The sequence below is a fragment of the Branchiostoma floridae genome, chromosome 11 (assembly GCF_000003815.2).
Source record: "Branchiostoma floridae strain S238N-H82 chromosome 11, Bfl_VNyyK, whole genome shotgun sequence".
NCBI classification, from domain to species: domain Eukaryota; kingdom Metazoa; phylum Chordata; class Leptocardii; order Amphioxiformes; family Branchiostomatidae; genus Branchiostoma; species Branchiostoma floridae.
In genome coordinates, this window is record NC_049989.1 from 10,356,723 (window position 1) to 10,368,911 (window position 12,189).

A 12,189-nucleotide genomic window follows, 5' to 3' on the forward strand; every position below is an offset into this window, starting at 1 on the left:
TCTCGACCATTGACTCCTTGACCTGGAATGTCAGTTGTCACTCAATTGCAAGTTTGATGAATTGTTAATTTTTTCAACTCTGAGCTACACTTAGCTTCCTGTCACACAGAAAACGATATATTCGTACACGAGAACAGGCCAATAAAACACAGGTTTGTCAGTTTCTCCCTTAATAAGATATTAACACTTGGCTTTGAAGACAGACACATTTACGGAAATAGAATAGTTAAATGGCGAATGCCCCCACATACCTTGTGTCCAATAGCTTTTGGCCCCTGCTAGCCCCGTATGTCCCGCAAGTCTTCTGTTATGTTCAGCCTGGATGGCTCTGTAAGGGTTTCTTAGCAGAAGTATTGCACCGTCAAATGTCTGGATGTGCTCCTTATCGAAGACGTGTGTTTTGACCACAATAGTGTTCCCTCTCCGCCAGTTCTCTCTTTCTCCTTTAAATCCTGCGAGTCACATGAAAGAAATTGATAGAAATATCAGTTTCTCGCATTTCCGAACCAGGGCCCGGTTGTACTCTTTGCGGGACCTAAAAATTAAAGAGCATTTCAAGAATTATACCCAAATTAATCTCACGAATAATTCTTTTTCTTTTGAAGTTGAGTATGTTTTTTTCTGTCTTTTATATCATACGTTTTGTTGTTCCCACAAACCCCCAGGCCGGGCTGTGATAATGGAATTACGATGGTAATGAAATTGATGATTGGTATACCTTGGTGAAGATATGAACTCAATAATAAGATTTGTCAAGAAAAAGAAATCCAAAGTATACTCAATACTTCCGAAAATAGTTTCATTAGGTTGGTAGAATATAGGAAAACTCTTGTACACAACCAGGTTAAACTTACGTACTTACGTTTCGGTGTCTATCAGGCACCTTCCTCAGAGCTGAGAAGCAGAACTCCAGTCAGAAGCTCTGAGGAAGGTGTATGATAGACACCGAAACGTAAGCAAATAAGTTTAACCTGGTTGTGTACAAGAATTCTCCTATACACTATAAACTCAATACTGGTTACACAACGTACAATACATAAGGCACTTAAATCTATTCAAAAATGGTGTACCTCTTGTGTGAACTGTGATAATATTTCATTTGTGTTCCTCCGAGAACTTGCATCCGTCCATATCTTTGCTTACCTGTGGTTAATTCCATTGCTAGTACTATTTCAAAAGGTCACTTGTCAGCTGCCGGAGATGTTCATTAGACGCCATTGAATCTGCGATATAGCCTCTACCAGGCTCCGTGGATCGGTAGAATCATTATCCTCACCACGGTGAGGAAACGTACTCTTCTGGCCGGCCTAACTCCCCTAGCGTACTATAGACTCTATTTGTCCAATTTCTACAATTAGACCACCGATCCACGAAGTCTGGTAGAGGCTATCTGCGATAATACCCAAAGCTATGACCATACTTTACTGATATATCATATAAGAATAAACTAAATGTGAACTATGCTCAGTGACTGTGTAATTCCTGATATTTAGGAGACAAAAAGTCTGCGTCCTTGCCAAGATCTGTATTTGCCTTTCATGACGTTATCCATGGAGGGCTTCTGGCTACGGATTTCTTCCCATAAGACGTTAATGACTTTCATCCGTATCATAGAAGCACTTAAGCGTGGAGCGCCAGAAGTCTATTCTACCTGCCACCATCAGGGGTACTTCATCCGGACCGAATAAAGGTCTCAGAACACTGGTTTTTCGCCAATGGGGATTTACATGGTTAAGGACCTTAAAGTGAGGTGGTTCGACGACTCAAAACCTATAGTAGGGTGCAGATACAATTTACAAGAATTTAGTATTTAGAATTAAGTTCAGGGTTCAATAGACAACTGTTAGAAAATGAGCATAGATTTATCGGCTCGTTTCTGTGTAATAGACACTTTTATTTGACCTCAGCGGAGGTCATGAAACTACAGACGACGCACGTACAGGGAGTGCCGGTAAAAGTATCAAAGCGCAAATTCCTGCAGGCCGAAGAGGCAACGTAATCCACTCATACAGATTCCACCTCGCTGTTGTGCACGGAAGAATAACTATGCCCTTTGCAAGTACTGCGGTGCACTATTTTAACCCTAACTATTTTTAGGGACGGGGGTCGCGGATAAATACTGTGTTACGAGACGATAAAGATGTAAGAACGGTATGTCAACCCGTAAGGGGTGGTATAACCCCATCGTGTGTAAACATGTGCGAACATGTGTGATCACGTCGACCGATGATGATGATAAAGAACACAAGCCTGAGTTCCCGTCAGATCTCCTTGTTCCCGCGAGAAATCCATGTTCCCGCGAGATCTCCGTGCTCCCGCGAGATTTCAGATGATGTTATCGCGAGACCGAAACCATTAGCGACAGAGAAACATCCGATTCTCCCACCGGGAAAATGATCTTATCACTAACGTGTCGCATGACGTCGGACATGACCTCCAAAAATTCCTCTCACGCAAACTCACAATGAACTGCTTGAAGCGAATTTCAATCACTGTCTAAATGAAGACCTCGGGGGTTAAGTTGTGCTATCCGCCGAGAGTTCAGACATTGTGATTCTGGGTGTGGTTCAAAGAACCCGAGTCACGTCGACTGTCAAAATCTCTGATGGAGGGATGTGATTATCCGAAAGGTTATAGATCCAAATAGACAAGGTGAGACGTGAATGGCACTTGATTACTACAGTGATTTCTAAGCTACGTGTTCAAATGATTGCGGTGTCAAAGGACAACACAAATATGACTGGGAATGTCTTTGTATTTGTATTTTGCCATAGAAACGAAATGAGGGGAAGATTGTGTCACCGCCTAAGTCTGAATTGCGGGTGTGACAGCAAATATCAGACATCCAGAATATATTTTTCTTTAATATATCACCTCATTGCCTTGTGAATTTGCTTGTCGTGAGTTCACATCGTACACACATACAACACCGCAACTGTTCAATTTTAATCTTTATTTCATATTCAAAATGTTGGTATATTGTATCATATTTCCACATGGGTTAAAAAAATTTTCTACATGACTTAAAGGTAATTGTCAATTCAGAGTGCGTTTGCTCAAAATATGAATAGCAATCGACAGAAAGGAGCATTACCTAAGATAATGTTACAGCTTGATAAATGAGTTGAAACATCAGTTATGATGAATTAAGGTAATCCTAGAGTCTGAATTATTAAATTGTCTTCTGCAATTATTGTCAATATTGGTACCTTTCTATGAGATAGTTAGGCTTCACTGGCTTGATTTTATGTGGTTGACGTCAGCACACTACAATTTTCGTCAGTTTCCAAAAATGAAGTTTACAACCCAACAGCAAATCGTACATAAAAGCTTCAAATTAGCAAATATATACCATAAATGTAACTCATACCAGAAACTGATACTAACGACGTAGAATACCAAAGTCAATTTCAAAGTCAAGGAAGAAGATGTGACAGAACATGCATAAAGAATTCATTGTGTCCCATTTTTTGCGTATTCAGTCATCTGTCCAACCTTCCGGACCACTTAGATTTCATAATTTTATAATCTTTATACTTTTTTTTCTTCATACGCTTGCATCAATTTTAGGGTGCCCAGGAGATGCCATACATATCATTACACCGGCATTGCCTTAAGCTTAGGTCACATGTAAAAAAAAGAGGCCCAGCCGGGCAGCTATCGGGTGCGAAAAAATGATATAAAAGACATCGAAATACACAAAATGTCAAAATAAGATTCAAGGGCATAATTTGTGTATTTTTCTTGGTATACAATTTGATTTCTCGTTTCTCAAAACATCCCGGCCGGGCCCCGGCTTGGAAATTTTACCCAGGCCTTACCCAAAACTCGAAGATTCGTTGCAACAGTATAAAAGCTGAGTTTACCCATGTAGAAATAAATGGCGGGATTTTGTATATGTGTTACACTGATCCTTACATTGCCTGTGATCAGAGCACAGCGTTCTGCATGCCGTTTCAGTCAATGCTTTATGAATGATGACGCCATTAGGAAAATGCTACTTGCTTTCTCGATAATACTTTACAAGTGTAGTTCTGGATTATGGCAAATAGCGTTATCTATCATAGCGTTGAATTGATTCGCATAATTGCTTGGATAGCGCGATACCGTGTTGCTCGGTGCTTTATACGGACGCTTTCCACTAGACGGTCTTTGCTGAGGGACCAGACAGCGGCCAGGGTTGGATTTATTTGAGTATGATGCACGAGATGTATGATTTAAAAGACAAAAAAGACCCAGAAAGTTTGAAAAATCGTTATCTGTCAGTGAGATTCTTTGGGGAGATCTGTCAAACACTCTGAAGTCGCAGTGTCTAGTGGAAATTTATTCGATTCTATACTTTATTACAATGTCTATAATAACTAGTTAACTAGAATGTTTATAATTTTCAATGTTGTGGTAAGTGTACATCTATTTGCGCCTAGGAATAGGCTTTTAAAACCCTGACGTTACAAAAAAAGAATGTTATAATTAGTGCGTCAAAGTACGTGGCTCCTTAAGGTTAAATTAACGTTGAAAAGAAATACACACTTGTACGCAATAAGGACCTAAGAATTAGGTTACCATTTTAAGACCATATATCCGTGCACAAAATAAAGCGCTTACCAGCAAGCTTTCGATCAGTCCTCTGATCCTTCTCAAGTTGAAATGACCCAGAGCCTAAGTCACACATCCGGAACGGACGTGTGACGTCAGCAAAGGGTCAAATGTGCTTGACAGTCGGTATCGGCCCCCGTCTCTGTTACTTCCGTTCCGGATATGTTACTTAGGCTCTGATCCTTCTCAAGTTGAAATGACCCGAAGCCTCAGTCCCACATCCGAAACAGTGCGACAGTGCGACGTCAGCAAAGGGTCAAAGGTACTTGGCAGTTGGTATCGGCCTTCGTCTCGGTTAAGAGAAGGTTGGTGGGCTCTGACTTATCGAAAGCTTGTTGGTATGCGCTTTATTTTGTGCACGGATATATGGTCTTAAAATTGTAACATAATGTTGACTACCGTCACAGATGAACTTACATTCAAGGAACTAAGAAGTTATGTTTCTAGATCTTATGTGGTAAAAGGTACCTTTCAGATAAAGGTCCCCGTCGTTGTAGAAGCTTCCCGTGTAGATCCCCGTGGCCTTCTCGATGAGGTGGCGGACCCAGGTGTTACCTGAGCCGGGGAAGCTCGCCAGGGCGACCAGTGGACGGCTGTGGTCCGGCACGATAAACTCTTGATGCGAGCAGCGAGCATCTTCGGGAAAGACCATGAATAACAATTATAAGATCTTAGAGGATGTTACGAAAGCGTTCGACTTTTCCACAGTTAATTGTGTTTCTAATAAAAATAAGAAGAATATTTTGTGTTGTCGTGTTTTCTTTCGCTTCTTCCAGTGGCGTACTTGCCCATGTTCAAACGTACAAAAGTTATCCTTTACGGCTTATAATTGTGTTAAAAAATAATAGAGTTTGGCGAACACCCACGATCTTTACACTGACTATAGTCTCTTACTATAGCATCATGTCACTGAAAATGTCCAACATCCACTAGTGGTAGGATACGACATGGCGTTCAATACACCGAAAGCTACATAAGCTATGTGGTCTACAATCTGGATAGGCCTACTTATAGCAATAGGCATTAGATGCATCACACTTGTGAGACACCATCTACAACCAGTGAATTTTGATTTCCTCCAGATGTACTGCACTCATTGTGCTACTAATGTAGTTTCTCACCAATTGATGTCAAGGACTATTCTTCTAGCAGAAGAGATAGTAGCTTTATGGCTGCCACCCGGCCACTTCTACGCCCCAACACATACACATATGGTGAAAAATCAAGTATATAGATTGTATATTTAAGAAAGAGCAAACTATTGAAACTATGAAAATAAAGTTCAATGTTATGACACTATGCAAATGAGAATCAAAGACGAACCCTCCACATTTGTTCTGTAGATGGAAGCGTGACCGGGCCCTCCACACCTCTGCTCCTCGTTCCCAGCGCACGGGTAGTTGCAGTTCTCGTCCCCAGAGGCGTTAGAGATCCGGAAGCCCGCGGTGACGTTTGCGCACTGACAGGTGGTGAAGTTTCCCATGATCGCTAGCGTGAAAAGCTGAGGGAAAAAGGGAAACATTACTGTCAATGTTGAAGTTTATTTGTTGATTGTGTTGTAATGTTGTTTTTGCCTTCTGTGTACGTAGTTTTTTTTCGATGTGTATGAATGTATGACGTTCTTGTGTCTCCATAGTTATTTGAATATTCTGTCATTAGAGTGGCAAGAAGTGAATGGGGCAGAAAGTGTCACCGCAAAAGTCAGACTAGCGGGAGTGACAGGAAGTATAGTTCAGAGTTGATAGAAAAGGTCATTTATCAGGTAAAGAGTTCAATAGACGAGACTATACTAATTCACGGGGAGGTATTGTTTTTGGTCTGTCTGTCTGTGTCTTCGCAGTTAACAATCTATGTACATTTACTATGCTAGTTACCTTTGAATGCGGCGTTTTGAGGGCTTTGCTTTTAGTGGCATAAGTGGCGTTAACTCAAATATACCGTTCACACCACATACTAAATACTCCCTATGAAGCACACTTCAACATTGAGGGAGCATGTAGCGTACCACATGGAAATAAGAAATTTACAATAGGTGATATACATACTAGAATTTCTTTCAACTGTGACAGACTTAACAGACTTTGCTTTCAATTATATAAAGGGTTTAAAATTGAGTGTTGGGGCACGTGTAAAATCATATGTAGTCGTTCCTGCCATCCTTAAGGACTGTAACGCCGGTTCATCTTAATCCTGGGGTAACCTATATTCGTTGTCTGTAAAAAAAACGTATTTAGGGATATGAAGTCGACGGACGGTGGTTTCAAATCGGAACATTTTGGAAAATATTGCAAATTTGAAACCACAGCAGACTCAACACTCCTAAATGTGCTGTTTTTAAAGACAACGGATAAAGGTCACCCCACGAATAAAGGCGAGCGAGCTTCACATACGGCACTGTTCAAAGTACTTTGATCCAAGAGTACCTTTGTTGTACATCTTTGCACGCATCTTACTGGGGACAATCGGTCGTCCTGCCAGGGAGGCGAGGGCGAGATTAGTTCGGGTGCTGTCGTCATTCGGAAGCACCCTCGGTAGGAGTCGGCAATTGTCGGAATCGGGATCGCTCGCTGCTTCAGCCGCTCTAACATGGGAAACAGAAGAGCGACTAAGACCAAATATTTAAAACAAAATTTACCATGATTTTTTTCTGACATTGCATTTTGTATTACTAATAGAGGCTTTTCATTGGCATTTATTAAATTATCATAATTTGAATCTACCGGCGGCCATGTTGGTGGGTGATCGGATTACAGCAGCAGGATATTTACACTACAATCCAACATGGCGCAGATGGCGTCATATGCAAAGCCTGACAGTGTATTGTACTCTAACAGGGCACATAGGTTTTTGAAAGAATTGCTTCGTCACATGTCTTCTATCAATTGAAAAATGTATTTCTGTGGAGAGATAAGAGAAATAGATGGATAGGGATACATCGATGGATAGAGATAAAGGAATAGATAGATATTTATGGCCCCTTTGGTCCTGAATAACGATGGCTAGATTCTTTTTGCTATCAGCCCTATAGCTTCGGCTTTGGCTTAACAGTCCTTGGCGAGAATGACAGTCACTGCCACATAGGGCACACCTGTAGGCCGATCTGTTGGTCTGTTGTAGAGTTCTTTCGTCAGGATCCGCTTTTCTTCTGCCATGCGCATAAGTCTGTTTTCTCCCGATTTTAGCTGCCTGGACAGTGTGCATTTCCAGCTGGATCTGTCATTTGCAAGGGCCTCCCAGTGCTCTGTGTCAATATCAGGAGTTTTAATAGCCCTCTAGATAGATGGAGCGATACTATCGATCATATAGTTAGATACTTAGATAAACTTCCGCTTACCTTTGTGTATTTTCTCCAAAGCCTTTTGGTCCATTCTATAGATCGCTATTCTAGCCACACCTCCACACGTCACTCGTGCGGTGTGTCGTCCGGGACAGGTCATGTTACATTCCCGGGGATGGGTGGGGACGGCATGGATATTCTTTCCACAGTAACACTCTCCCCCGAACTCCAGACCAACATAGTACAGTCCCCTGGAAAAGAACGATTGATAAGTAAGCAAAACGTATCGCTGAGCATAATTGTCTTCTAGCCATGGCCTAAGGAGCTATAGATAGCAGAGTTTGGCAATAATAGGGTTAGTAATTGGCAAGGAAAGCCAACCCCGATAAAGTTAAGAGAAACTGAACTTAAATGTTAACGTTTTCCCTGTGTGAACCAATGAAACCCTTTATGGTGGCTAAACGTCCCTAATTAATAGACTAACTTTCCGTATTTTTCAGCCAACGTAGTTAGTGTGGTAGAAACCGATTGACTATGTAGCGTATTCAATTTGTGGCCGATCCCAATAAAATTATGGCATCTTCAGACATTTTTTAAGAAGAACACAGATAACTATGTAAATCACGTCTGTGTTAAAATAAACACACAAAAATAAATAACGAGTCGAAAAATATTTATATGTCAAGTTAACTTTTAATGTCACGCGGCCGCGCGGTTTTAAAAAGTACTTAAAATTAGTGATCACTTCTTCAGCTTTTCCGTTTCATTGCTACAGAGTCAACGGTAATAGAAGTTACCAGCGTATTAATCTTCCATAAAATTGTATCTAAGGCTACGCTTAAGCAGGGGGTGCTGATTAAGCTGTTACACCGTGGCGTATTCATTGGCATATCTCCACATGTCACAACTTTACCACACAATACCATGCGCAGATTCCACGCCTACGCCTTTATATGTACAAGCCACATCGCGATTCTACGGCTAATCAAGACGTAATGCGTGTCTCCTAAAAGGCGTCTCCGGGCCGCTAGATACGACAGTAATTACCGCTACACGGCGACAATTACAGGACTGACGGACGCGATCCCCACGCCGTCCCGCAGACGAGATTGAGTTATCCGGGGCCCCGTGGCTTCTCCACTGAATCTAACATGACATCTACCCGCGTAATCTATGCCATCTGGGGCGGATTCTGACAACGCAAAGCCGAAAATTGACTCCCTACTGCCGCGCAGTCACATCAAGCGGAAATTTTTATTTACGACCGTGAGCAAAATATCTTTCAAGTAGACTGCCCAGAGTTCGCTATCTTTGGCCTCCTCTACCTGTATTCCTGGAGTAACAAAAGTTTCAAGAGCCCAAGCCTCCGTAAGATATCTAGAGCTTTTTTTGTAGAGCGCCATATTTGATTATAGTTATGTTCATGAATTATGACAGTACGACTTTGACCTGTCATATGACAAGCATGTAACTGCCAAAACACACAAAAACAGACAAGGAGCAATATCTTTCCATAATAATTATCTTTTATCGTCCCCAGGACTTGGAATATTTGTCATACCTGATTAATGACGATGTATGTATAGTTGTGCCAACTCTAAACGCTATTTCCTGTCCCTTCCCCAAGTCTAACAGTTGCATTGACGCCATTTTCCCACTCACTTCCTGTCACTCAACTGTATTTACATATCTACGGGCACACACCGCAACAGAAATCCAGACACACCGAAGACAAAACTTCGCACAGCCAACAATATGTTGTAGAAATGTAGGCATTTGCGAGTATAACAGTGTCTTTACGCGAAGAGGGAGGAAAAATCTCGGTAGTAGTAGTAGTACTAGTAGTAGTAGTAGTAGACTGGTTTATTCAACAATAGACATAACGTTCCTCCTGGTAGGCTGAATTGCGAGGATATTACAATACATACAAATAACAAACTGTGACGAGATATTAAAAACAATGGATCAATTATAAAATCATGACACCAAATTTCTAGTTGAAAGGCTTAGACTTTAATACTTTGGCAAACCAGACTTGTGAAAATGAGTACGTAACATGAAATAAAACCATAAAGATTCGTGGCACGATGGTGTCTGTCTAAGTAATGACTACGAAAGAATAAGCACGTTTCAAGGTTACAAAGTCAAGGCGAACTAAGTCAATGATGAAAGGACAGTGATACCTTAGATGGTAATCACATCTTTCACCCTAAGACAAGATAAGTCGGGACTGTCAAAAACAATTTTAGTCCCAACCCGATAGGGTTGGAGGGAACTTCTGTACTTTATCATTAACACATATGATAGGACATGATAAGGATGCGTTGGGTGGTATCCCAAAAAGCTTATACGGATTCTAATATTGTATTTTTTGTTGCTGGGGTCAATAGAATAACAGAATAATGTGGACTTCAGCACCAAGGACAGGTACAATCCTCTTTGTAACAGTGTTTATTTTCCCCTTTGTTTACCTTGTTGCCGGTGCAATGGCCTGTAGCCGGTGCAATGGCCTAGTGGTTAGAGTGTTCGCCTTGCATTCGGAAGGTCGTGAGTTCGATCGCGGCCGAGTCATAATAAAGACTATAAAAATGGTACATGCTGCTTTCTCTGCTTAGCACTCAGCATTCGGGAAAGAGTATGGAAGTTGAACACACACCACTACCAGTGGACTAGCCCCCTGCTGTAGCGATTGCGTTGTGTGTGGCCCAGGGTTAATGAAACAGAGATGGACACCGCCCTATGTGCCAGAAATAGGCACCGCCCTTGGCGCGGGGAGGGTTTAACTAACTTAACTAACCTTGTTGCATTATTACAACAGGTAGACACCTGCGTAATGTGACTGTTGAAACGTGCTTGATGCATGTAACAAGAGCGAGTGACTGACTAGCATACTGGTTAATTTAATCACGGACAAACCAATTCTCACTGTATAAAAATCAGTGTATTGTGGGGACTATTCCTTTTACAGATTGCTGTAACGCAGCAGCGAAACTAGTCTAACGATTAAAAATAGAAAAAAAAACATACTGAGATTTGAGCTATAACTTAGAAGACGCATATCATAAAGCACAGCACAGAAGCATTATATAATTCATTGCTAAAAGGCTAAAAGAATGAAAATGCAGGTCAAGAACGGAAACAGAATATTTCGGACTTCAGCACCAAGGACAGGGACAACCCTCCTTGTATCAGTGTTTATTGTTCACCGTGTTCATCTTGTTGCATTATTACAGCAGGTAGACATTTGAGCAATGAGAATGTTGTAACGTCCTCGGGGCTAATTTTTGAACACGGGACCCCATTTCACGTTCATTCGGAAAGACGAAAGCACCTCCAAACAGGGTGTCCTCCCCTTGATTCGAACCTGAGTGTCTCCATTAGGCTTAGGTCACATTTCAACAAAGGGGCCCGGCCGGGCAGCTTTCAAAAACGAAAAATATGATATAAAAGACATCAAAATACACAAAATGTCAGCATAAGATTCATGGGCATAATCTGAGTATATGTGTAGGTATACATTTGAATTTTTCGTTTCTTTAAACATCCCGGACGGGCCCCGGTTTGAAAATGTGACTCAGGCCTTACCAGCTTATCACAACCAGGAACATTACTGTAAAGCCGCTGCCAAATGAGCTATACGTACATCCGTAATTATCTTAGACTGAAGCATACAACATTAGATGTGGAACACCGATCGCCGTGCAGTATACAATAAGGCCTAGGGAAAAATGTGTTTCCTCTTGACCGATCCAGGACTTTTTTTTTAGGGTTGGACGCTGGCAAGGGATAAAGTACTTTGTGATACAAAATAGTACAGGTACAAGTTATTTCTTTATGACTTAGATATGATGTCTTACATTGTTTAAAATATTTGTCGGATGAATTTAGACGAAAGCTGTAATACCCCCTTCACATTAGGCGCGATTCGATCGGACGACGAGTCTGCGAGCTCTAAATTACGAGGAGGCATGACCCTGATGCCGACGAAGAAACCATCTTCTGTCGAGTTGATATCACTGAATAACCCATTTCAAAAACAACGGATATAGGTTACCCCGCGGACAAAGGTAAACTAGCTTACCCCAAGCATTGGGGTGCTTTTATACCGTATAATGATATTTTTCATTACAATTTCTCATCCCATAGATATTGGAAAATGCGGGGATTTTTTCACTTCCTTGTATAAAAATAAATTCAGTTTTGCAACAACGACAACAATAATGCAGGTACAATTTGACTAGTTGACTTCATTTTTTTGTACCTGGCCTCTAGAAAAATATCAAGGTATATTGCTGTTTAGATATAAGTGTAATTAT

The 12,189-nt window shown here is 41.2% G+C and overlaps 1 protein-coding gene across 2 annotated transcripts in view; it reads right to left on the reverse strand.

Moving 5' to 3' along the window:
• Positions 1-12,189, reverse strand: part of LOC118426252 (WSC domain-containing protein 2-like) — a 56,048-nt gene that overhangs the window by 1,297 nt on the left and 42,562 nt on the right. For both annotated transcript variants that reach the window (XM_035835527.1, XM_035835525.1), the window contains exons 3-7: positions 7,931-8,124; positions 7,020-7,177; positions 5,920-6,097; positions 5,065-5,232; positions 252-452 (exon numbers count right to left, since the gene is read on the reverse strand). In XM_035835527.1, coding sequence (XP_035691420.1) covers positions 252-452; positions 5,065-5,232; positions 5,920-6,097; positions 7,020-7,177; positions 7,931-8,124 — 899 coding nt within the window. The remainder of the gene's footprint in view (positions 1-251; positions 453-5,064; positions 5,233-5,919; positions 6,098-7,019; positions 7,178-7,930; positions 8,125-12,189) is intronic.